This window comes from Schistocerca gregaria, chromosome 2 (genome assembly GCF_023897955.1).
Source record: "Schistocerca gregaria isolate iqSchGreg1 chromosome 2, iqSchGreg1.2, whole genome shotgun sequence".
Lineage (NCBI taxonomy): Eukaryota > Metazoa > Arthropoda > Insecta > Orthoptera > Acrididae > Schistocerca > Schistocerca gregaria.
The window spans coordinates 919,618,176-919,644,910 of NC_064921.1; the positions used below are offsets into that span (position 1 = coordinate 919,618,176).

At 38.8% G+C, this 26,735-nt stretch overlaps 1 protein-coding gene across 1 annotated transcript in view; it reads right to left on the reverse strand.

Moving 5' to 3' along the window:
* LOC126335351 (brefeldin A-inhibited guanine nucleotide-exchange protein 3) overlaps positions 1–26,735 on the reverse strand; it is a 295,547-nt gene that overhangs the window by 27,427 nt on the left and 241,385 nt on the right. Inside the window, exons 22-27 of the mRNA XM_049998536.1 lie at positions 24,394–24,573; positions 24,022–24,271; positions 23,701–23,869; positions 17,823–18,127; positions 3,425–3,595; positions 2,140–2,266 (exon numbers count right to left, since the gene is read on the reverse strand). Coding sequence (XP_049854493.1) covers positions 2,140–2,266; positions 3,425–3,595; positions 17,823–18,127; positions 23,701–23,869; positions 24,022–24,271; positions 24,394–24,573 — 1,202 coding nt within the window. The remainder of the gene's footprint in view (positions 1–2,139; positions 2,267–3,424; positions 3,596–17,822; positions 18,128–23,700; positions 23,870–24,021; positions 24,272–24,393; positions 24,574–26,735) is intronic.

Genomic DNA, 26,735 nt, shown 5'->3' on the forward strand with positions numbered 1-26,735 from the left:
CAAATGTACAAAAGAACAGACACCACATATTTATAACCAGAGTGATATGGCAAATGATTCTTTCTGTGAAAATGCACAAACAAGCCCGAATTCCTATTGGTATCAGCAATCACTGTGTGCAGTGAAGGTAATGGGCAGGGGCACTACAGCAGTAATGTAGGTATAAACTGGGAATTACAGTTGGCCAGGGACCATGACCTGATAGCCAAGGCATTCAAGGTGACTGTTCACAAGAATTCTGTCTCAAGTTCCAGTCCAGCACAGATTTTCAACTTCCCCAATGATTTAAATCAATGTCCATTAGCAGCTAACATCATTACTCCTTTGATTAACTGTTTGTTTTCCATTAAATACATTAACACTATACAAAATAAGACTGCTTTCTCTGAAATCACTTTATAAATTATGCTACTACTGGAACAAATATCATATAAATAAATAAATAATACTTTGCTCATATAGCTGAATGTATTAACATCCTCTGTCTACATGTAAGTGGACTGATATATTTTGATACGACTTTCAACAGAAGGTAGTGCAATTATTCCAAAGAAGTTACAGGACTTACTTATATTAAAAGAAAGTTGGCTGTGTTGCCAATAGAAGACAGAGGTTTTCTTTGATGAGATGCTTTGAATATCAATAAGGATACATCTAAAAATGTTTTGCCTATAATCGAAGAATCAATAATGAATTTCAATGGAGTTTTAACATTGTACAGGTATTGCAAAGTGTTTCAACTTATACTTCTTAGAATGAACAAACAATGGAAAATCACACACACACACACACACACACACACACACACACACACACACACACATGCAACTCATACACATGAATGCAGTCTCTGGCAACTGAAGACAGTGTGTGTGTGTGTGTGTGTGTGTGTGTGTGTGTGTCGTCCATTTTTGACAAAGGCCATCCTTGCCCAAAGCTTATTTGTGACAGTATTCTTGATGGGCCTATCTGCGACTCAGCATCTTCACTATATGATGAGTAGCAACTTTCTTTTTCATAATATTGGTACATTCCTTAGAACTGAGTGAATAGTAACTGAACTTAGGAAGTAGTGACAGAATCCACTCAAAAGCTGTCTTCCTCACAGCTATGTTTCATAAATAAAACACATTAATGAAACTGGTTAGGAAGTTTTCAAGTTATTGCTGATTTTGTGTGTTTAGTGACTGTAACATCTATTCATTTGAATCTAATATGCAAAGATTTATCTCAGAATGTTGAATCATATTATCGTGTATATTTTCTTGCACATCAGTAAGCTTATTTATCTTTTTACCTAACTAAATAACTAAGTCACTCACTAAATATATACAAAGAACTGACACTATTCACTAATTAAACCAATACATAAGCTCACACAAATGGAACCTATGTAAGAATCCACATGCTGCACTACATTGCCAGACATGAAATGGGAAACTGATTATTATTTTGCTTGTACAATAACTGTAATGCTCTTCTGCAAAAAGACCACTTCTGCCATCAAACATGCTGCTTGCTCTTCAAGTTTACTGATAGACTATACCAAGTGAGTTATTGATCTCATGATGAACTATTCTGAGAAAAGGATCAAGGAGGCAGGGAAGCACAATCAGACAAAGAAGTTCATACAAAATATACACCAGAGATTAATGAAAAGAATGATTCAGAGATAGAATGGAAGCCACCAATGGAGAAAACACAAGAACAATAAACATGAGGTAGAACAGGAGAGAAGGTAAAAAAGAGAGAAGAGGTTCTAGGAAGAGAAAAGGAAAAACCCATTCCTAGAAGGGGCAACTCTGGTCCTAGACAACATACTTTAAAAAAAGAAAAGAAAAACGAAAAAAAAGAAAGAGAGAATGAAGAAAGGAAGGAAGAAGGAGAAGAAGAAAAAAACAGGTAGAATAGAAAACAGACAGAATATGCAAGAGACAACTGAAATTTTAAGAACACACTACAACAACCACCAAGAATATCACAACAAACAAAATTTTCAACTGCATGGCCAAGTTAAGAGCAACCATAAAATGGATTAAGACATAAAGAAAAGCTCAGGACGTAATTTGATTTGATCCAGAAGGATATTTAAAATAAGAAGTGTTTTGAAGAGCTGTGTACTAAGGGAAAACCACATACCTGATACAGGCACAACCAAGTCGAGCAATGCTTTCTGTAGGCTGCACCACACATTCTACCATTACTAGGAGCAGCTGCTTTAGCATTAAAGTGGCTGCTGGTATTTCAGTTTGGTTTTTTGTTCCTCCTAAAAGGAAAAGAAAATAATGTTTCCCAAGAGATTTACAATGAACCTTTAGTTCCTCTGTAATCCAACAATAAGAACATTAATCACACTATAAACAGTGTTTTCCACTGAATGGTTTTGAAACACCATATTAAAAATTAGTTTTTCTTTAAAAATGTCCATATCATTATGTAAAATATGTTACTAATTAAACTGTTGGTAAAATAAGTTACCAGACTGAAGCAGTGACATGTGTGAGCTAGGACACTGGTTTTGTATATGAGATGTTTCACATTTCCTTTGCACCTTCCACTTAAACAAGTCACAGTGATGACAGTTCATATCCAATAATTTTTCCATTTTGTTACATTACCCAGAGACATTAATATTTTTTGGTAACACAGCACATGTAAATATTGTAAATAATATTAAGCTTATGCAAGTAGGAAAATCAAATATAGTTGCAGGAAACTTCTACATAGACAAATGGGTTAGCCAATATTTACCCACATGAGATACACCTTAGAGTATAGTTATTTAATTGGACAGATAAAAAATCTACTCACCAAGAGGCAGCAGAACACACATGTATGACTGTTGTGATTGGCAAGCTTTCAGAATCAGCGTCTCCTTCTTCAGGCAGAAGATTTCGAGAATGTCAGAATGGTGAAGCAAAAGGGCTGGAGAGGTCTAGGAAAAAAAGGTAGATTTTGGAAAAGTCACCCCACACCGCAGGTAAGGGAGACTTACCATACGGGATGAGAAGAAACTTCCTTATCATCATGTACGTTAAGCCTCCCCTGAGCCATAGTTCTGGATAACTTTCCCGAAATCTATCTCTTTTCCTAGACCTCTCCAGTCCTTTTCCTTCACCATTCTTTCTTCCCCTTCAACCCTTATGCCTGAAGAAGGAGCCACTGGCTCCAAAAGCTTGCCAATCGCAACAGTCTTTTATGTTTGTGCTCTGCCGCCACTTGGTGAGTACACTTTTCATCTATCCAATTACATACTTTTAGCAATAATTGATTGTTTTCATTGTTACCTTACAGTAAAAGTAATCCTGTTATCAAACACTACTTCACCTCAGATGATTATCTTTAAAAGTTTGCACCTTTAAATAAGAATATGTCACACTTTAAAACAAAGAATGGACCAAATGTCATTATACTATAAACAAACCTTGCAAATGTGTAAGATATTCCACAACAAGATCCGTTGCCAATCCACAGCACTGTTTGAAATTGACTGCAAAATTATCCCATCCACGGTAAATACGCCCTGTTTTCCTCAACCAATTCTGCACCATTGGGAGCAATAAGTGGTTAATAGAGTACAGTCCAAATTCAGCACCTGTAAAAGAAGTATATCTGCCTCTCTATACGGTCAAAATAACCATCACTTAAGCATAAATTTTAAGCTAAAATGGGCTAGTTAAATCATCCAACAATTAATTGGGAAAATTACAGTTTTGTCAGTGGAGGGCGTGATAAGACAACCAGCGAAACATTAATAAATGCCTTCTTTGAAAACTATCTAGAACAGATAGTTAGGAACCCCCTTATGATGGAAATATATTGGATCTAATGGTAACAAATACACCAGACATCTATGAGGATGTCCACATCAGAACTGGTATCAGTGACCCTGATGCAGTTGTGGCAGTGATGATTTACCGCAGTACAAAGGACAACTAAAACAAGCAGAAACATATACATGTTTTAAAAAACTAGATAACAAATCAGCAGTTTCATATCTCAATGAGAAACTTGAAACTTTCAGCACAGGAGAGGTGAATTTAAAGGTACTATTGTTCAAGTTTAAAGGAATAGTTGACCATGCACTGGTCAGATATGTACCCCATAGAATAGTCCATAATGGGAGGGATCCTCCATGGTATACAATCATTGTAAAGAAACTTCGAAACAGAGATAATAGGTGTAAAACAAAGCTTAGGGCTATAGATAGAGAGATGCTGAATGATACGCGTTTTGCTGTCAAAAAAGCAAGTGTGATGTCTTCAGTGACTACCATAACAGAATACCAAAATGATCTTCCACAGAATCCAAAGAAATTCTGGTTGTATGTAGAGGCTGTTAGTGGCACCAAAGTTAAGTGTCCAGTCCCTAGTGTACGAGACAGGAACACAAATAAAGGGGAACAAAGCAAAAGCTGAAATGCTTAACTCTGTTTTCAAATGTCCCTTTACAAAAGAAGACCCATGATAGCTGCCCCAGTTTAAAAGTCATACCATTGAAAAGATGACTAGAATAAGTATTAGTATCAGTGGTGTTGAAAAATAGCTGAAATTGTTAAAATTGAACAAAGCTCTGGCTCCCGACGGAATCCTTGTCAGATTCTACACTAAATTTGTGGCTGAATTAGCTCTTCTTCTAACTATAATGTATCTTAGGTCCCTCAAACAAAAAACAGTGACCAGCGCTTGGAAAAAAGCACAGGTCACTCTCATCTACAAGAAGGGTAGTAGAAGTGATCCACAAAACTACCATCCAATATCCCTGGTACTGATTTGTTGTAGAATCTTAGAACATATTCTGAGCTTAAACATAATGAGGTATCTTGATCAGAATGACTTCTTTAATGCCAAACCAGCATGGACTCTGAAAACATTGATCATGTGAAACCCAACTTGCACTTTTCTCACGTGACATACTGAAAGCTTTGGACCAAGCCAATCAATTGGATGACATATTTCTTGATTTCTGAAAAGCATTTGACTCATTAACACACCTACACTTATTGTCAAAGCTACCATCATATGGGGCATCACATAAATTTTGTGAGTGAATTGAGGACTCCATGGTAAGCAGGACGGAGAGTCATCAGATGGAGAAGTAACATCAAGTGTTAACCCACAGAAAAGTTTTGGGAGTCTTGCTGTTCATATTGTACATTAATGACCTTGCAGGCAATATTAATAGTAACATTTTGCAGGTGATGCAGTTATCTATAATGAAGTACTATCTGAAAGAAGCCGCATAAATATTCAGTCAGGCCTTGATAAGATTTCAATGTGGTGTGAAAATTGGCATCTTGCTTCAAGTGTTCAGACATGTAAAATTCTGCACTTCACAAAATGAAGAAACGTAGTATCCTATGACTATAATATCAATGAGTCACTGTTGGAATCGGCCAACTCATACAAATACCTGGATGTAACACTTTGTAGCTATATGAAAGGGAATAATCACATAGGCTCAGTCATGAGTAAAGCCGGTGGTAGACTTAGATTTATTGATAAAACATTGGGAAGTGTGATCACTCTACAAAGGAGATTGATTAAAAATCACTCGTGTGAACCATCCTGAAATATTGGTCACGTGTGTAGGAACTATTGCAAATAGGACTGACAGGGGACACTGAATTTATACAGAGGACAGCAGGAATGGTCACAGGTGTGTTTAATTTGTGGGAATGTGTCGCAGGGGTACTGAAGAACTGAACTGGAAGATTCTTGAAGGCAGATGTAAACTATCCTGAGAAAGTCTTTTAACAAAGTTTCAAGAACAGGTTTTAAATAATGACTCCTGGAATATACTGCAATCCTCTAAGTATCGCTCACACAGGAGGATACAATAAGAATAATTACTCCACGCACAGAGACATTCAATTAATCATTCTTCCCACACTCCATATATGGATGGAAGAGGAAGGAGCCCTAATAATTGATATAATGGGATGTACCCTCTGCCATGCACCTCACAGTAGTTTGGAGAGTATACATGTAGATGCAGATGAATGTTAAACCAGTTTTATTTTTGAATTATTCTATAATTTGATAAATTTATTAATGCTAGGCTGAATGAAACACTATGGAGATGTACTGGTGGATCCTTTAGTGAGTTGCAGACAGGCACTATTAAAGGACTACTACACATAAGCTTTGGGCCGTAGCCTATGTCAGAAAAACAGAAACACACATCATTCATTCACACAAGCAAGCACATCTCATGCAGACCTGATTGTCAACTCCAGCAGCTTAGGCCAGAATGCAACTAGCATATGGGACGGAAGCAGCAATCTGGAGGGAGCAGGAAGGGGAAACAGCTGTATACAGGTGGGAGAAACCAGACATGCTATCTGTCAGAGAGTGTAGGGAACAGTACACCAACAGACACAGCATCCAGAGGTTGTGTGGCAGGGAGGCAAGGAAATCTGAGTGCAAAAGGAGAGGAGTGGGGGAAAGATAGGAAGATGCATTGGCAAAAGGCATCAAACAAAGAAGGTGGGAGACAAGAGTGAGGAAGAGGTGACAGGGCAGATGGGGTGGAAACTGTAAGGTGAAGGGTGTGAGGCCAGCGTAGTACTACAGGTTGAGGCCAGGATAATTACAAGAGCAGAGAATGTGTTGTAAGGGTAAAGTCCATCTGCACAGTTCAGAAAAGCTGGTTTTGGAAGGGAGGATACAGATGGCTCACATAGTGAAGCAGCAACTGAAATCAAGCATGTTACGTTATGCTGCATGTTGTACCACAGGGTGGTCTATGTTGCTCATGGCCATAGTTTGGCAGTGGCTGTTCATCCTAGTGGACAGCTGGTTTGTGGTCATACCAATATAAAAAGCTGTGCTATGACTGCAGCAGAGCTGATAAATGACATGGCTGCTTTAAAGCAGGTGGCCCAGCCCCTGATAGGATAAAACTGTAAGAGGACTGGAATAGGAAGTACTGAATGGGTGGCTTGGGCACATCCTGCACCTGGGTCTTCCACCGGGATGTGGTCCTTATGGCGAGGGGTTGGAATTGGGAATAGCATAGGGATGGGCTAGGATGTTGTGAAGGTTGGATGGGCAATGGAACACCACTTTGGGTGGGGGTGGGAAGGCTCTTCGGTAGCATGTTCGTCACTTCAGGGCATGACGATAGGTAATAAAAGCCCTGGCACAGGATATGCTTCATCTCTTACAGTCTGAGGTAATGAAGGGGGTCCTCCTTTGTGAATGGTTCTTGGGTGTGGTCGGAGGATTTGGGGTGTGAGGGGAAATGGCAGACTAGGTCTGGAGGACTGTGCCTGTTTGCAAAGACCTTGGTGAGGCCCTCAGCAGACTGGGTAAGGGAGTTCTTATCATTGCATGTGTATGCTGTCTTCGGGTGACCACACTGTGTGGGAGGAATTTTTTATGTGAAAGGGATGATGACTGTTGAAATGCCAGTACTGTTAGTGGATAGGATAAAGTTACTAACAAGGGAAACTCCCCATCGCACCTCCCACAGATTTAGTGGTAAGATGGCCCAATGGATAGTTCATTGGCCCAATGGATAGTTAATCAAAAACTGAACACAGATCTAGGATTAAAATAGGAAGAAAGTGTACTGAACTATGAAAAAATAAGCAAAGTAGAAATAGTGGACAGTCCAAGCTCAAAATATGCAACGTCAAGTGAATTTGAATAGCCAGGACATCGTGGTTCTATGGTGATGGTATTGGACTAATGAAGGAAAAATCTGTGTTCAAATCTCCCTTGTGCCTCCATCCCCCTTTCCACAAAGTTATGAACTGTCTGTCTGGTCACTGACATGTCTATTCACTGTATTCAAATTTATGCCTCTGTCATGGTGCATCGTCTGTTTGCAGCAGCGAGGTGTAAGGAACGGACCTCCACAGATGTACATACATCCTATTTGTTCTACACAAGTACCACATGTTATGACTCTTGCATTCTGTTTTGGACGTTTTGACTCTTGAATTCCTTTGTTGTAACATAGCACACAACCATTTATTTGTTGTTTTCATATCTGTGAGAGGTGAACTGCAGCATCTCACCTCCACTCACTGTTCATCACATTTACCTGTGACACTAAAATATTCTTACAACATGACTCATATTCTATAGCCTTTGTATAGTATGATAACTGCAGACAGGAAGTTCAAAACTTGGCAATAATAATAATAATAATAATAATAATAATAATAATAATAATGCAAAGGAGCACAAGGATGTAAAGAGCAACTGATAATAGATACAGAGGTGACATATCAAGCTAAAACTAAACAACGGTCGCTGCACTACACATACATTGATTACCAAAAAGCTTTTGATAGTGTACCCCACTCATGGTTACTACAGATATTGGAAATATACAAAGTAGATCCTAAATTAATACAGTTCATAAACATAGTAATGAAAAATTGGAAAACCACACTTAATATCCAAACAAATTCAAATAATATCACATCACAGCAAATACAGATTAAGCGTGGAATATACCAAGGAGACTCATTAAGTCCTTTCTGGTTCAGCCTTACTCTGAACCCACTATCCAACATGCTAAATAATACAAATTATGGAATAATATTACTGGAACATACCCACACAAAATAACACATTTGCAATACATGGATGATCTAAAACTACTGGCAGCAACAAATCAACAACTCAACCAATTACTAAAGACAACAGAAGTATTCAGCAATGAAATAAATATGGCTTTTGGAATAGACAAATGTCAGAAAAATAGCATAGTCAGGGGAAAACACACTAAACAAGAAGATTAAATATTGGATAAACACAACGACTGCATAGAAGCGATGGAAAAAACAGATGCCTAAAAATATCTAGGATACAGACAAAAAATAGGAATAGATAATACAAATATTAAAGAAGAACCAAAAGAAAAATATAGACAGAGACTAAAAAAATACTGAAAACAGAATTGACAGCAAGAAACAAGACAAAAGCTATAAATACTTATGCTATACCAATATTGACCTACTCATTTGGAATAGTGAAATGGAGTAACACTGACCTAGAAGCCCTCAATACACTTACACGATCACAATGCCACAAATATAGAATACATCAGATACATTCAGCACCAGAAAGATTCACATTAAGCGGAAAGGAAGGAGGAAGGGGATTTATCAACATAAAAAACCTACATTATGAACAGGTAGAAAATTAAGAAAACTCTTTATAGAACGAGCAGAAACTAGCAAAATACACAAAGCAATCACTCATATAAATATATCAGCTACACCATTGCAATTTCATAACCACTTCTACAACCCTTTAGATTACATAACATCAATAGATACGAAGAAAATAAATTGGAAAAAGAAAACACTACACGGCAAGCACCCTTATCATCTAACACAGCCACACAGCGATCAAGACGCATCCAACATATGGCTAAGAAAAGGCAATAAATACCGTGAGACGGAAGGATTCATGACTGCAATACAGGATCAAACAATAAACACCAGACATTACAGCAAGCATATTATTAAAGATCCCAATACCACATCCAGATAAGTGCCGACTTTGCAAACAACAAATAGAAACAGTAGATCACATCACAAGCGGATGTACAATACTAGCAAATACAGAATACCCTAGAAGACATGACAATGTAGCAGAAATAATACATCAACAACTTGCCATACAACATAAACTAATTAAACAGCACATTCCCACATACAAGTATGCACCACAAAATGTACTGGAGAATGATGAATACAAATTATACTGGAACAGATCCATTATAACAGATAAAACAACACCACATAACAAACCTGACATCGTACTCACCAATAAAAAGAAGAAATTAACACAACTAATCGAAATATCCATACCCAACACAACAAATATACAGAAGAAAACAGGAGAAAAAAGTGAAAAATACATCCAACTGGCTGAGGAAGTCAAGGACATGTGGCATCAGGATAAACTTGGCTTTATACCAATTATACTATCAACTACAGGAGTCATACCACACAATATCCACCAGTACATCAACACAATACAGCTACATCCAAACATATATATCTAACTACAGAAATCTGTAGTTATTGATACATGTTCAATTACCCAAAAGTTCCTAAATGCAATGTAACATATACCGTACAGTTAAAAGGAAGTCACGCTTGATCAAGGTCCGCTTCACTTTCCATTTTTAACCAGACATAATGTCTGAGAAAAGAAACAACAATAATAATAATAACAATAATAATAATAATAATAATAATAATAAAAGGAGGTGCACGAGAGAGATTTGAAAATGGGCCTCCAGCTTGTGACGATGCAAGCTGGGATATTTTTTACTTCCCCTCTTGTTTTGCCACCTCTCCTTAAATTTGTTTTTTCTCTTTTAAGTAATTACCATTAACAAACACAAGTATAATCTGCATTTTTATATAAGAGAAAGGTTGGCCCTCAGTCTTAAAGAAGTTAACAACAGGTCTAATTTTGTGCTTAGTTTTATGTATGTAATTGATTTTCTAATTTATTTTGACTATTGCTAGTTAGTATCTTTCATTATAGGGTAAAATCAGTAATTGTTTTGTAACTTAAACAAATATAAAGTCAGTAATAATTGTAAACATTTGGAAGGCAAAATAATAGTATTCTTACAGGATCTATTTAGCTCTACTCGAAAACATGTCATCAAAGCTGGCTCTTAATTAATTCCAAAGTAATTAACAGTTTTGTCAAAAGTATTGTTTGTGTAACTATATCTGTTAATTTCACAATTTAAACAAATAATTCAGCGTAACTCTTGTAGCAGAATGGACTATTAAAAGGAACAAATTTTTCAATGTATTCAGTTAATATAATGAGTTAAGTTTTAATTGTAAGTTCTGTAACTTTAACTTTGAACAATGTGTAGTTTCAGTACCTATTATTGTAATAATATATAAGGGCCCGATTTTTGGTCTTGAGACAGTCAGTTCACAGCAGAGTTTCAGATGAGGAACCTGTGTTGGTTAGAACAACAACAATGCCTCAATTTAACAGTGTAATAAGTGTTACACAATTAGGCCACGTGTTAAAACAGCGACAGTATCTACTCCATATGTACCTTTCTATTCTTCAAGAACTGTGAACTTTGTGGTTAGGCTTTTACTGCTCATAGATGTTCAACAGTAAACTATTGTAGCACTATGTGAATTTTCGCCTGCTAACTATTAATGAGGCTTATGGGAAGTTGGAACAATAGTGCACTGGCCATATGTAACTATGTTGTGAAAAGTGAAAGTAAAAGACTGTGAAATGCAACTGTGCATCTGTTGGCTACATCATTTACAGCAGACAGTACTGTACATCCACTCCCTATTTTTTTCAGCCAGTATGTCGACACCGAGAACTGTTAAAGGAAGAAACAACGTAGGCGAACCGCTACAAGCTTTGCAATCCTACCGCTACAAGCTTTGCAATCCAACACTGTGACCACACAACCATGATGCCATGGTTCTTGCAATTCACTCGATGTTGCATATCTTGGGCTTCAACCATTCACTGTTTCTATTTTTCTTCTTTCTTCAGAGTTCAGGACACCTTCTTCCTGTTTTCATGCTTGATCTGCATTCAGATTTTGATGGACCATCCACTGGGCCATCTTCCCACTAAACCTGAGGGGATTGCGATGGGGAGTTTCCCTTGTAAGGTGTGTGAGGAATGAGTTAGCGAGTTTGGAATCTGAAGGACATTGGGGAAGATAGTGTTCCTAGCATTAAGACCATGAGCATATGGGATGAGTAGGGATCTAGGAGGTAAAGGTGTGGGGATGGTGGACAGTTGGTGAAGGAAGTGTGGTGTGTGGCTTCGATGTGGAGGCTAGACTATGTGCAAATGGTTGGAGGTGTGAGAGCTGAAATTCTTTCAGTGGGGGCACAATAACCAACCACAATGGAGCATCCAGGATTGTTGGGTTTGTGAATTTTGGGGAGCATGTAGGAGGTGAGTGTGCGGAGTGTCATAGGGATGAGGAAGGAAATGGATTCAGGGGAGAGGTTGTGGGAATGGCCTAAGGCTTTAAGCAGGGATTGGAGGTTGTATTGGACTTCAGGGATAGGATTACTCTGGCAGATTTTATAGGTGGAGGAGTCAGGTAATTGGCAGGGGCCTTCCACCAGGCAGTACTATGATTCATTACAACACTGACTAATTAGGTCACGATTTGTTTTGAAGCTGGTTATGGCTATACTTTCTTCTGCTGAAAGGTCGGTGTTCTGAGGAACAGATATGGGGAAGCATGGTGAGGTAAAGCTGAAGATAAAGAATTCCTGGAGGCTGACCAGCAGATTTTTGGCTGGGTGAGGGGGATGATCTCAGTTAGATGGTAGTATGAATTGGAAGAGGCAGGGTTCAATGTTGGAATTAGGCTGGTTTTGCTTGGAGGGATTGGTGCCAAAGAAGTGTTTCCATTATAGAGATAGGGAGAAGGAGAGTAGTTTTTGACAAATCCAGCATGGTTAAATTTGGGCCTTTGGATAGGAATGAAACTTCCGGGGAGCTGAGGGTCTAAGTGGAAAGGTTAACAACAGAGTTATGGGAATGTTTCAAGCTCTGGATTTGGTGGAGTGTTGGTAGGGAGTTTTGAGGGATGTAGCTAGTTGAAAAAGCCAGCTAGGTAGGGTTTAGGCGCTATGAGGGGTGGAGAGGAGGAACACTGTGGGTAGGATATGGATTGGGTAGTGGCACCCCGAGGCGGCTGTAGGATGTCAGCCGGTTGGATAACTTACAGAGATGGTGTCTGGAATGCTCCTTTAGGTGCTGGAGAGCAAGGTATTCAGTTTCAGTGATGTGAAGTATGAAGCAGGGACTGCACAGTAGTAGTATCTTCCAGAGGGAGCAGAGATGGTTCTGGGATGCCTGTGATACGGAGATGTGTTTTTGCAGTACCAAGTTTATGTGGGCCAGGGACTGGCGGAATCCTAAAAGGTTAAGGTTATTGTGAAAGGAGTGGTGGCATCCGGAGAAAGGAATTTTTATGGTTAGGCTGTTTGGGAGGATTCCATGAGTTAGGCAACATTTAAGAAATAGTATGTGGGACTGGGTTTTAGCCAGGGGAAAGGATTCTTTTCTGAACTGGTGCAGAAAGATGGAGCAGAGGTCTATTATGGCAGAATGGTGTAAAGGAAATGGGAATGAGGTGGACATGGGTAGAATAGGTGTTGGTGGTTGTGAGAGGAGCTCGATAAGTGAAAATACGTGTAAAACATACATAAAGACACACAAAAACACAGAGAGATGTGCAAAAATTTCATATAAAACTATGTAACAATACACACAAATACGTTGAAAACATACAGGAACACTGGAGAAAAGGTATGGAGGAGGTATGAGAGTTTGTGTGTGTGTTGCGAAAAGGGAAGAGAGGGGGGAGGAGGATGGGCTACGTTGAGAATGACAGGTTCGTGTGTATGGGCAGGAGTGGAAAATAAAATGCTACAGTATCATATTTACCCAAGAATAAGGCAAGCCTGATTATAAGATGACCCTGATTATAAGACAATCCCTTTTTTTCAAGAGGCTTCTTAATAAAAATTTATTTTTTAACATATTCAGGCTAATCCAGATTACAAACTTTTATTGATACACAGTATCTGCCAAAAAGGTAACATTATATCTACTTTAAATTTATGCCATTTATTAACTGTCTACATTTTGATAATACACAAAGAAATAAAATTAATGAAGAGAAATGGCTTACGTTAATTTGCGGACCATTTTCTTTTCTACATTTTTCACTTACTAATCCTGCTTTCTGTGGTATCACTATCATCATCATCCAAATAGAACAGCTGTGGCATTTATATCTTCAGTTTAACAAATATTTGGCTGTTTCTTCCCAATACGTTGTGATTTCTGAGGTTGTGGTTACTATGGAATATGAAAACACAGCTGTTTTTATATGAATACATTTCAGACTTCACTTCAATACGGACTTGAGAACGTTGCAGTTTCACTTGCTTCCCAACAAACTGTCTACTCGCCAATCTCTCAGTGGCTGCTTAGGACCAGCTGTGTGCTGACATAACCCCTTTTGTTTCCGTCATATGCCATGGTGAACGTAAACAACATTGCAGTACAACTCGTATAAGTAGGCTACTAGCTCCTATCTAGACTTTTACCATCTCCCACATAAATAAATATTCTTATTCAATTCAAACAACACATAGATTTGGGCAAACTGCAGTTTAAACGTGGTAGGTCATCCTGAAAAGCCGAAGTACGCAGTACACATTGTATCGGTTGGCAGCATGACATAATGTTCTGCCCACTCATTGCTCCCCTCCATGCAGTCATCTAGTTCCCAGCCAACCTCCTTGGTCCCACCTAAGCTGGTACCAGTGTCCCCCTCCAACCCATAGTGCTATGCCTGAGCAACTATGAAACATGGACTGCAATACCTTCTAGGGTACAGGTCAAATGTAACAACAGCTACTAATACATAAATAAAGAATCACAGTCATGATTCAGTCCAAGTCTCAAACTTCACTCGTCTCATGATTTACTGATGAATGTTTGTACTATCACTCTAGCGACAACATTTCAACTATGATTTCTTTCATTTGTTAGAAATTTAATTATGGAATAATTTTCCTTCTTGTTTCTTCTGAATGTAACTATAATGTTCTAAAGCTGACTAAAAGCTGCTAACATTTTTACCTGGTATTCTAGTATGTGAACAGCGACAGAATTTCTCATTTCCTAACCACTTAGTAAATCATTACAGTCTCCCACAATCAAATGAAATGTCGATCTGGGTTCAGAATCAAGCAATGTTTTTGAACGCCAACACTTCTGCTTTTGAATGCTACCTATACATTAAAAGCAACATTAACGTTTCTACAAGGTATCCACACATTTATGAGAATTTTTATTGCAAATCTGCTCAGATACAACAAGAGATTTTACGATGATAGCACTAAATTCTATTTCCTCCTTTGTTTCCAAAAACTATCAAATTTTAAGCACCGCAATAGACTGTTGTAGTGGCTAGTTGATAGTTTCTGAAATATCCCTTGCAATAGTGCCATGCAAGTCAAATGTCACATGATAGTAAGCACAACATCAATACTGTATCGAGCACTTCGTCATATCAGGAAATCTTGAGCCTGTTTGAATGCAAGTAGATTTTGCCCAGCCCAGCTCTTCTGAATTCTCCAAAATAAATTTGAACATGACCTCAATAGACAAAGCTTTATTGGTCAATGTAAGGCAACCCCTGCATACTCTATTAAACAATGTAAAAACACAGAAATAGTTTAATCTGTGAATATAAGAAGAGTCTGTCAGGTTTGGGGAAAAAACCTCGTCTTATAACCAGGCAAATAAAGTAGGTCAGGGTGTGGGATAAAAGTGGGATCAATAGGATAAATATAATTATAACTATTGGAGGAAGTAATCTGAGGCAACAGATGCTGCATCGACAATCCATGCAGTCACAAAGCCTGTGTTGTGTGTGGACAATCATTGATACAGTGTGGCTCAGAAGCAGATGTGGTTTGGAAAATGGTGAATGAACACAGGAAAGCAGATAAAGAATTGACACAGAAAAGAGTAATGCTATGGAGAATAGTAACAAAGGAAAACATCGCAGGATTGTAGAGAGGAAGAAACAACAATGGAAACTCCAGGTACGAATAACAACAATGTAGGAAAGATAGATTGCTACTTATTTTAAAGTTGGCACATTAAGTTGCAGAAAGATACAGCCATACACAACCTCAAAACAAATCCTGACCTAATCACCCTACTTGCAGACACAAGTTCCACCAGTGTTGTTATGAACTGCAGTGATTGCTTGGCGGAAGACCTCCGCCAATTATCTGACTCCCACAAATATAAACTCTGCCAGAGTGATCCCATTCCTGAAGTCCAACACAACCTCCAATCCCTACTTTAATTTAGGCATTTCTCACAACCTCTCCTCTGAACCCATTTCCCTCCTCAGCCCTTTGGAACCTCATACACCCACCCTTCACATGCTCCCCGAAATCAACAAACCCAACTATCCTGGAACATCACTGTGGCTTGTTATTGTATACCCACTGAAATAATTCCAGTTCTCATTGACCAACATCTCCAACCAACTCATGTAATCATGAAAGATACAAATCACTTCCTTCACTGACTCTCCACATCCCCATCCCTTCACCTCTTGGATTGCTATTCATCACTGTTGCTGCCACCTCCCTACTCACCAACATCCCTCAGGCCCACCTTTTAACCTCTATTGAACACTACCTTTCCAATGTCCTTCAAATTCCAAACCCACTATCTCATTCCTCACACACTTTAGTAACTTTTTCCTAACTACCAAAAGTACCTGCATTTCAACAGCTGTCATCCCTTTCCCACCAAAAAATCCCTCGCACACAGCCTGGCCATCCATGAACGGCATATCTGCAGTGACAAGGACTCCCTTACCTAGTAATCTCACGAGGTCTCTGCAAATATCACTACCCAAGGCCTAGTCTGCAATTGAATCTCCCATGCCTTTTCCCCTCACACCCCAATTCCTCCCTCCATCCCCAAGAATCAGCCACAAAGGATGACCCTCTTCATCGCCTAAAACCACTTCAGACTGGAACAACTGAACCACATCCTTTCCCAGGGCTTTGATTGCCTACCATAATGCCCTGAAAGAAGGGACATTTACCAATTCTCCTAAAGTTGTGTTCCTTGGCCCACCAAATCTCCACAACATCCAGCCCATCCCTATACTTTTCCTAATCCCAACCCCTTGCCACGAGTATCATTGCCTGTGGAAGACACAAGTGTAAGACCTGCTCAAGCCACCCACTCAGTGCTTCCTATTATGGCCCTGTCACAGATTTCTCCAAGCCAACCAGGGGCCAGGCCGCCTGTGAAAGCAGCTATATCACTTATCAGCTCTGCTGCAATCATTGCACAGCTTTTTATATGACTACAGACCAGCTGTCCACCAGAATGAATGGCCACTGCCAAACTTTGGCCATGGGCAAGGTAGACCACCCTGTGGCACAACATGCAGATGAACATAACATCCTTGATTTCAATGGCTGCTTCACTACACGAGTCACCTGGATCCTCTCCTCCATAACCAGCTTTTCTGAAATGCTCAAATGGGGATTATCTTTGTAACACATTCTCTACTCCTATAATTATCCCAGTCTCAACCTACACTGGCCCCACACCTTCCACCCAAGAGTTTCCAGCCCCTCTGCCCTATCACCTCCTCCTCATTCTTGTCTCCTACCTTCTTTGTTTGCCGACTTCTGCCAATGCATCTGCCCATCTTTCCTGCTCCCGTCCATTTTTGCTCCTTGTTCCCTGCCTCTCTGCTCCACAACTTCCTGACCCTGCACCATCTGCCAGACTGCAGCCCCCCCCCCCCCCCCCCTACCTGCACACTACTGCACCTCCCACCCTCTCCCCGCCTTAACAGACTGCTGCATTCTGGCCTGAGCTGCCACAGTTGGCAGTCATGTGTGCATGAAGTGTGCTTACTTGTGTGAATAAAAGGTGTGTGTTTCTCTTTTTCTGACAAAGGCTGTGGCCAAAAGCTTATATGTAAGTGTTTTTTAATTGTGCTTGTCTGCAACGTAACATGCCATCTTTGTGGTAAGTAGCAATCTATCTTTCCTACACTACTGATAGTCCTACGTGGAGTTTCTATTGTTTGATTTTATTCTTTAGTGAGCTTACTTTGTTTGTGAGTGATACGGTAAAAAGTTCACACACTACAAATAATGAACTTTGTGTGCTTTGCTTTAAAGATATAATAATGACTTTTGAATGTTGTGACATATGAGTACACAAATAACATTTTAAAATTTATCGCTTACTAACCAGGCATACTGAGCAACTCCCTTAGCAGCTGAAACAATACATCCAAGGCATACGGTTGATAGCGGCGTGGGCAGGTCATTGTAGCACTTGCCAGTCCTTCCAATAGTATGAACCACACTCGTAAAACACCACTAGGTTTGTCTAAAGCATCCAGCGATAGCATCTCACCACTGATACTAAGTGAGCTGTATGAAATACCACCATCCATATTACTCTCAGCAGCACTTGTACCCATTTCAAATTGAGTAACTTCCACATTCGGTATTAATGGATCCACAACTTGTGGTGAGTTGTTTAGCTGAATCCTATGAATAGCAAGAAACAAGTTTTTGTTTACATAACTAAATAATATTCTTGTCACTATGTACTGCATACACATTTCCAAAAGCAATGTTCCCATGTAACAAGAATTTAACAGATTACTTATTCAATGTACTATGAAGATCTACAATAAAATAATAAGCACCCTCGGCAAAGGTGATCCCAACTTTTTTAAACAAAACATGCAACTATTTAATTCTTATCAGAAGTATGGAGGAGTAAAATACAAATATTGGGGTGAATTCAAGCAAATATTCACTTTATAGTTGAAGTATTGAACTACAATGGGCCACATAAAGAAAAACTTGAACAGTAACAATATTATGAAAACGATAGTTGCTATTCATCATATAGCAGAAATGCTGAGTCGCAGATACACACAATACAGAGACTGTTGGAAAGTGAACTTTCGCCTAACTTGGCCTTCTTCGGAAAGAGAACACACACACACACACACACACACACACACACACACACACACACACACACACACACACACTCACTCTATGGCCACTGAGGCTCGACTCTTTTATTGTGCCTATCTGTGACTCAGCATCTCCACTATATGTTGAGTAGCAGTCATCCTTTTCAAAATATTGTTATATTCTATCCTGGATTTTCCATTGTTTGAAAATGAGAACAGTATACTACAACTTCAGAACACGAGTTCTTCATCAAGAAGCATACTCATACTTGTGAGCACATTCATACAAAAAGCCTCCAATGAGAAGTCAAAGTTTAGAAGTAGAGTTATAATATTAATATATGGCTAACCACTGCCCAAGGCCTCAATTATATCATGAGGTATTATATTTGTTCAGTGTGTTGTTTGCATGCCATATAGCAGGAGCAGAAGCCTGGAGAATACAAGGCACATTCCCAAAGTAAGTTTCATCACTGTTTTTGAAGGAGAAGAAGGTACACCAGATGATGAAAACAAACACTGAATGAATCGACACCTGGTTCAGTGACAGAAGAGGTGTCAGCAGACATGAAATGATGCATGTGCAGCGTGCTGAAGAAGAAACAGTAGCAGCAGGTTGGGGCCCTCGAGGTTGAGTACACAGCACGGTGGCAGGTGGATGTGATGGAAGTGGATGCTGTTATCTGGTATGAATGGGCTTGTGGGACTAGTCTGTTTGTCACCCATGAATGCCTACAGATTGTGTATGGTGAAGAGGTCATGTCTGTCGAAAGGTTGGTTGCTGGAGTTGCATTATCTGAGAGGGAGGGTAGAGTGGAGGATGAAGGTTGAAGTGGGCATCCTTCAACATCCAAGAATGAAAACAACACTGGTAGAGTACATGACATACTGTTAGCTGTCAGGCACATAATGGTGTAAAACACACTGTTTTTTGGTTGTGTTAAAGCCCATTACATGCTCCATTCTCTAAGGGGTTACTGAAAAGTGTCTGCAAGATGTGTGCCAAGAAACCTGAGCCCAGATCACAAGATTGTGAGAATGGGAATCAGCTTCGATCACTCAGTGCAATATGTGCGAGAGGGAAATGAGCTCCTGTTCAGAATCCTCAGAGGCTATGAGACTTTAACTGAGAATCCAAGGGTACCTCAATGTTGTGGAAGTATCCCAGTTCCCCAGTGAGGAAAAAATTCGAAGTATCACCTACCACAAGAAAGGTTATGGTCATAGTGTTCTGGGACATGAAAAGTGTGATTCTCCTTGATTTCCTCCAGCAAGGAATCATTAATGCATCATTTCACAAAAGAGAGTAGAGCTCTTGAGTGAGGGTGGAGTGCTCTTTGACAACAAAGCAAAACCACACATAGCAAGGCTTGCACAGGATCAGATTTGTCACTTCGGTTGGGAGACATTGGATAGCCCAGACTACAACCCCAGTCTTGCCCCCAATGGACTTTCAACTGTTCCGTGCATTAAAAGCTGCTCTCTCTTGGGATGTCACTTCCAAACCAATGCTGACGTGGAGCACGCTGTGAGACAATTCCTAGCATCACAGGACACTGAGTTATACCAGAGTGGTTTCTTCAAACTATACACATGCTACATCAAATGTTTCTGTGTCGGTGACAACAATGTCAAAAAATAGTGTAAAGTATACAGTTCATGAAGCCATGGTGTATTTATTTTGGGCAATAAAATTTCTGTGTGTAAAACAATGATGAAACTTATTTCCAGAATGTCCATCATAGGTATTGATCTGCACAGTCAGCTATAATAGAATATTTATATAAGCACCAATAACTACAGTAAGAAGCTAAAGCATCATCATCATCATCATCATCAGTTAAGACTGACTATGCCTTTCAGCATTCAGTCTGGAGCATAGCCCCCTTATAAAATTCCTCCATGATCCCCTATTCAGTGCTAACATTTGTGCCTCTTCTGATGTTAAACGTATTACTTAAAAATCTTTCTTAACCGAATCCAGGTACCTTCTCCTTGGTCTGCCCCGACTCCTCCTACCCTCTACTGCTGAACCCATGAGTCTCTTGGGTAACCTTGCTTCTCCCACGCGTGTAACATGACCCCACCATCTAAGCCTGTTCGCCCTGACTGCTACATCTATAGAGTTCATTCCCAGTTTTTCTTTGATTTCCTCATTGTGAACACCCTCCTGCCATTGTTCCCATCTACTAGTACCTGCAATCATCCTCGCTACTTTCATATCCGTAACCTAAACCTTGTTGATAACGTAACCTGAATCCACCCAGCTTTCGCTCCCATACAACAAAGTTGGTCGAAAGATTGAACGGTGCACAGATAACTTAGTCTTGGTACTGACTTCCTTCTTGCAGAAGAGAGTAGATCGTAGCTGAGCACTCACTGCCTTAGCTTTGCTACACCTCGTTCCAGTTCTTTCACTATGTTACCATCGTGTGAGAATATGCATCCCAAGTACTTGAAACCATCCACCTGTTCTAACTTTGTTCCTCCTATTTGGCACTCAATCCGTTTATATTTCTTTTCCACTGACATTACTTTCGTTTTGGAGATGCTAATCTTCATACCATAGTCCTTACATTTCTGATCTAGCTCTGAAATATTACTTTGAAAACTTTCAATCGAATCTGCCATCACAACTAAGTCACCCGCATATGCAAGACTGCTTATTTTGTGTTCACATATCTTAATCTCACCCAGCCAGTCTATTGTTTTCAACATATGATCCATAAATAATATGAACAACAGTGGCGACAGGTTTCAGCCTTGTCTTACCCCTGAAACTACTCTGAACCATGAACTCAATTTACCGTCAACTCTAACTGCTGCCTGACTATCCATGTAAAGACCTTTAATTGCTTGCAAAAGTTTGCCTCCTATTCCATAATCTCGTAGAACAGACAATAACTTCCTCCTAGAAACCCAGTCATATGCCTTTTCTAGATCTACAAAGCATAGATACAATTCCCTGTTCCACTCATAACACTTCTCCATTATTTGCCGTCAGCTAAAGATCTGGTCCTGACAACCTCTAAGAGGCCTAAACCCACATTGATTTTCATCCAATTGGTCCTCAACTAATACTTGCACTTTTCTTTCAACAATACCTGAGAAGATTTTACCCACAACGCTGATTAAAGAGATACCTCTGTAGTTGTTACAATCTTTCCTGTTTCCATGTTTAAAGATTGGTGTGATTACTGCTTTTGTCCAGTCTGATGGAACCTGTCCCGACTCCCAGGCCATTTCAATTATCCTGTGTAGCCATTTAAGACCTGATATTCCACTGTATTTGATGAGTTCCGACTTAATTTCATCCATCCCAGCTGCTTTATTGCACTGCAATCTATTGACCATTTTCTACACTTCCTCAAATGTGATCCTATTTCCATCATCATTCCTATCCCATTGTGCCTCGAAATCTGAAACATTACTGATCGTATTTTCACCTACATTGAGCAACTCTTCAAAATATTCCCTCCATCTGCCCAAGGCATCTACAGGATTCACCAACAGTTTTTCTGATCTGTCCAAAATACTTGTCATTTCCTTCTTACCTCCCTTTCGAAGACTGCTAATTGCACTCCAGAATGGTTTTCCAGCAGCTTGACCCATAGTCTCCAACCTGTGTCCATAGTCTTCCCAAGATTTCTTCTTGGATGCTGCAGTTATCTGTTTGGCTTTGTTTCTTTCTTCAACATAACTTTCTCTGTCTACCTGAGCTCTAGTATGTAGCCATTTTTGATACACCTCCTTTTTCCTTTTACAGGCTGCCTTGACTGTGTCATTCCACCAAGCTGTTTGCTTCATCCTACTTTTACACACTACTGTTTCAAGACATTCTTTAGCTACTTCTAGTACTGTGTCCCTGTACCTTGTCCATTCCTTTTCCAATGACTGTAATTGACTACATTCAACTGACTGGTACCTTTCTGAGATCACTGTTATGTACTTGCGCCTGATTTCCTTATCCTGAAGTTTCTCCACTCTTATCCTCCTACATATGGACCTGACCTCCTGCACTTTCGGACTCACAATCCCAATTTCACTGCAGATTAAATAATGATCAGTGTCATCAAAGAATCCCCTGAATACACATGTGTCCCTCACAGTCTTCCTGAATTCCTGATCTGTTATTATATAGTCAATGACAGATCTGGTTCCCCTGCCTTCCCAAGTATACCGGTGAATGTTCTAATGTTTAAAAAAGGAGTTTGTGATTACTAAGCCCTTACTGGCACAGAAATCCAAGAGTTGTTTCCCGTTTCTGTTGGCCTCCATATCCTCTCCAAATTTACCCATATTTCAAAGAAATGTTAAAACAACAATATGGTGGAAAATGAAAATATAGATGATTGAGACTCGTGCTTCCATTGTCATAACATCCATTTACAGGAAGGAAAATGGATGAATACTTAAGACAAGTGAAAAATAAAGGGTTGCAGAATATAGTAGACTCCAGTGGGGCAAGAGGAGTGAGCATATAAAGGAAAGCAATTTCTGAGAGCCACAAAAAGCTATGACTCTTCTTTGGGTGCAAGCAAACAATACAGATGAAATGTTAATATGGCAATCACATGCAGAAAGATATGAATAGATGATGAACTGAATTAAAGGAAAAGATGGAAATATAGGGAACATGGACACATAATCTAGAGTTATATTTCCTTCACCAACTGTGAATTAGAACTACAAGTATAATACTCCAGATTCAGGAATGAAGAATTTAATGCATATAATCTAGAGCAAGGCCTTTCATATCTAGAATATGGGAATTAATGGGCATATAATTCTTTCTTAAATACTCCTGAAGTAGTTTGTTTTTGACAGTGTATTATTCTAAATTGTTGAGGAATATCAGAGGTTTATTAAAAAATTCCATTAGCCACTGATGAAAAGAAAAGGAAGTAAACATGATAGTTATGATAGTTAGTATGAGAAAAGTCAAAGCGTGTAACTACATTTAGGTAAATTAATACAATATACATACAGACAAACGTAAGCACACAGACGTGCACATATGAAAGCATGTACACATTCATAGGAGTCTCTTTTTCCTTATGGTACAATATAAACACAATTCTAAACATGCACAGCATCAATTTATTAAAAAGATTGTAACATGCAAAAATGTACCTGTGGGCTGAGTGAAATACTGGGCATGCAGGCATGTTGTACATAGATGCTAAAATGTCAGCACATCTCTCAAGATATCTTAGTGCAGCCAGGCAAAGTTCCACAGATGGATTCAAATGAGAACCTGTGAATTCATCTGGTGGGTAACCAGAAATTTCTTCAATTTCACCTGCGTATGGAATCACAAGAGATATTTTATTTCAAACAAACATTACAATTACACTGATACCTGATATTCCTATGTTATTTACAGAAATGCATAGACTTTATTTAGACAGATTAGTCAATATAACTGTTAATGATAAGCAATTCTACACTTACTTGGGCCTCGTACATGTTTCAGTAGGCAAAGTATGCAATCGACTGCAGCATTTGAGAACACCAATGCATTATCAGTTTGCAGAAATACTTCAAACACATCAAGCAAAGCACGAAGGTGGCTGTTTATGTTATCTCCAGCAGTCTGTGAAAATGGTAATTTGACTACCCTAAGAGCACCAAAAAGGGGGCGCCAGCCAGATCGTATTTCGGTTCTGTTTGCTTCCACAAATTCACAAATACAGCTCACAATCTGAAAACCACATCCAGGATAAGTAACAATTCCATTTATTAAGTCAGATTAGAAAAAACTCTATTATTGGCAAAAATGAAATTTATCATTCATACTACATAAATATGCTACAACTGAATTACCTGATCCTGAACATCTACATCACAGAGTTCAAGACACAGTAGATTTTCAAAAGGTTTGAAGAGAGCTTCATTAAAATGAAAATACGGTAGCTCTGTCTGTTCATTCAAGAGGGCATTTACAGCATCATGAATGCATGCAACTGCTTTTTTGGAGATGGCTCGTTCCTTATGACATGCAGCCTGGAAAAAAGAGTAGTAAATGTTTTGACACTTTACACAGAAGTTTACAATTATTAGCAGGGATGTTTTGTAAACTATTTCTGTGCACAACACACTTCAGTGCCATTATTTGTTTTTAGAAATACAATACCAAAACACTGAACTGAGAGGGTCTTACACCTTGTAAACTGAGTAGAAGTAATTGTGCAATTCAACAGAAATTTAACTTACAAATGGAATTTTCATTTGTAAGTAGCTCTGCAAGACAGATCAAACATCAAATACATATTCATAAACACATAAAAATACAGCTTGAACTGTCCTATATATTTAAAAGATATTAATGGATCCCGTAATTTACCTGTGACTGACTGGCTCACTCTGAGAAGAAATATTAGAGTTTAGCCTGAAGCACAAAGAGGATGAATAATCTCATAATAGTCCAGTTCTGATAAAAATAGCAGTGTATCACTAAGCAGGAAGGAGACGCATAATTACTGAAAACATGTATGATAATTAATATGTGAATGTGGAACAATTGCTTTTGATAAAAGATGGACTTTGTTATTGCATAACCATAGTTCACAAAATTTTCTAATAAAATTCCCATCCGCTCTCAACCATGTCATTAGTGGAGTATTAAAATATTTTGTAAATGACATCAGATTTTGCTACAATACATTAGAAAGACTCGAGTTTATAATTCAAAGAATAACACAAGATGCAATCAGCATCCTAAAGATTTGATGACTTGGGACAAAAGTTTCAGGATATTTTATGTATATGAGGTCTGCTACTTCCTCCAGAAAAAAAATCTGCTGAGAAGTAGACAAGCATATACGCAAAATAAAAAATTGCTTCTTCAGAGAGCATGTGCATGCACATCGCCGCCCCTCCCCCAACCCACACACACATACACAACTGTCTCTTGATGCTGCAGCATGAGTAGAAATCTTGGATTTGGTTGGAGTTCGAGACAGGGGCTAGGGGGTGGGGCGAGGGAGAACATAATGGTAGAGGGGTTGGGAAATACTGTAATTAAGTGGAACATATAGGTCCATACAGAGGTGGCTTTTTGTATGGACTATCCCAGACTTCACCTTAAGCAATTTACAAAAGTAATTGAAAACCTAAATCTAGATGGTTGGACGTTGTTTTGAACTGCAACCTGTACTGTAGCACGTTATTCCGCATTATGATAGGTGCAGTAAATTGTGGAGCCATGAGCACCTCTGGTCCAGTAGCTGCAAGAGATTCATTCATTTATTTTCTTTAGTAAGGACGCAGCTGGCACGCCTATATCAGTTGCCACCTGTGGCAGTGACTCAGCCTGCCAGTAGAATGCTACAAATATTTATAGTCGCTAAGACTATAAATAAACTAGATTGGTTATTCCCTCATTTTGTTCAAACTTCACACATGCTTTTTAATACTGATAAAATGATTTTGTCCAAATTTCATTTTATTTATTTTAGTTTAATGGATAGAAAATTTTACCTAAAAATCATACAAAACCATTCTGGTATTTCAAAACTGATTGAGTAATGGCAACAGATTGACTTTCAACATATTATGGAAGTACTATAAAAAGTTCAGCTCCTAAAAATCAATTACAGTAACTAGAATCTTTCATTATATATAATTTGTAATTTTTATTTGACATAATACTGTAAGCTTCTAAAATTAGTATTCAGTTAAAATTTGTTATGCAAGAGCATGGGAGTGAATTTGAGGGTGAATGAGGGACATTTGAAAATTCAAAATCTTTTATTTTGTGAAATCCAAACCGTGGGAAAAATTCCTGGGAAGAACCAGAAGTCATGTGACAAATGTCTGAGTCAGCATGTTTTTGTAAAAGGCAGCCAGAAAAGATTATGAATGGAATAAGTTTATTATTTAATTTAGGAATTACTTCATACTTTATTTGGTTTATAATTAGACCGTCAGTGAGAGTGCACCACGAGTTCCTGCTACTTACTTGTAACATATTTTTACAAGCTTCAAACAGAAGCGACTTATTTTCAGTTATCTGTGTAGTTACTAGTTTATTTTTGTAATTTCTTGCGTGTTCGAGTGCTTACTAGGCACAACCTTTTATTTCAATACAGTGTAGTGTACAGTACCGCAGTTGCTATCGACCCTCGTATCATACAGGCTTTTGTTTGTTTGGTTAGAACAGCTCA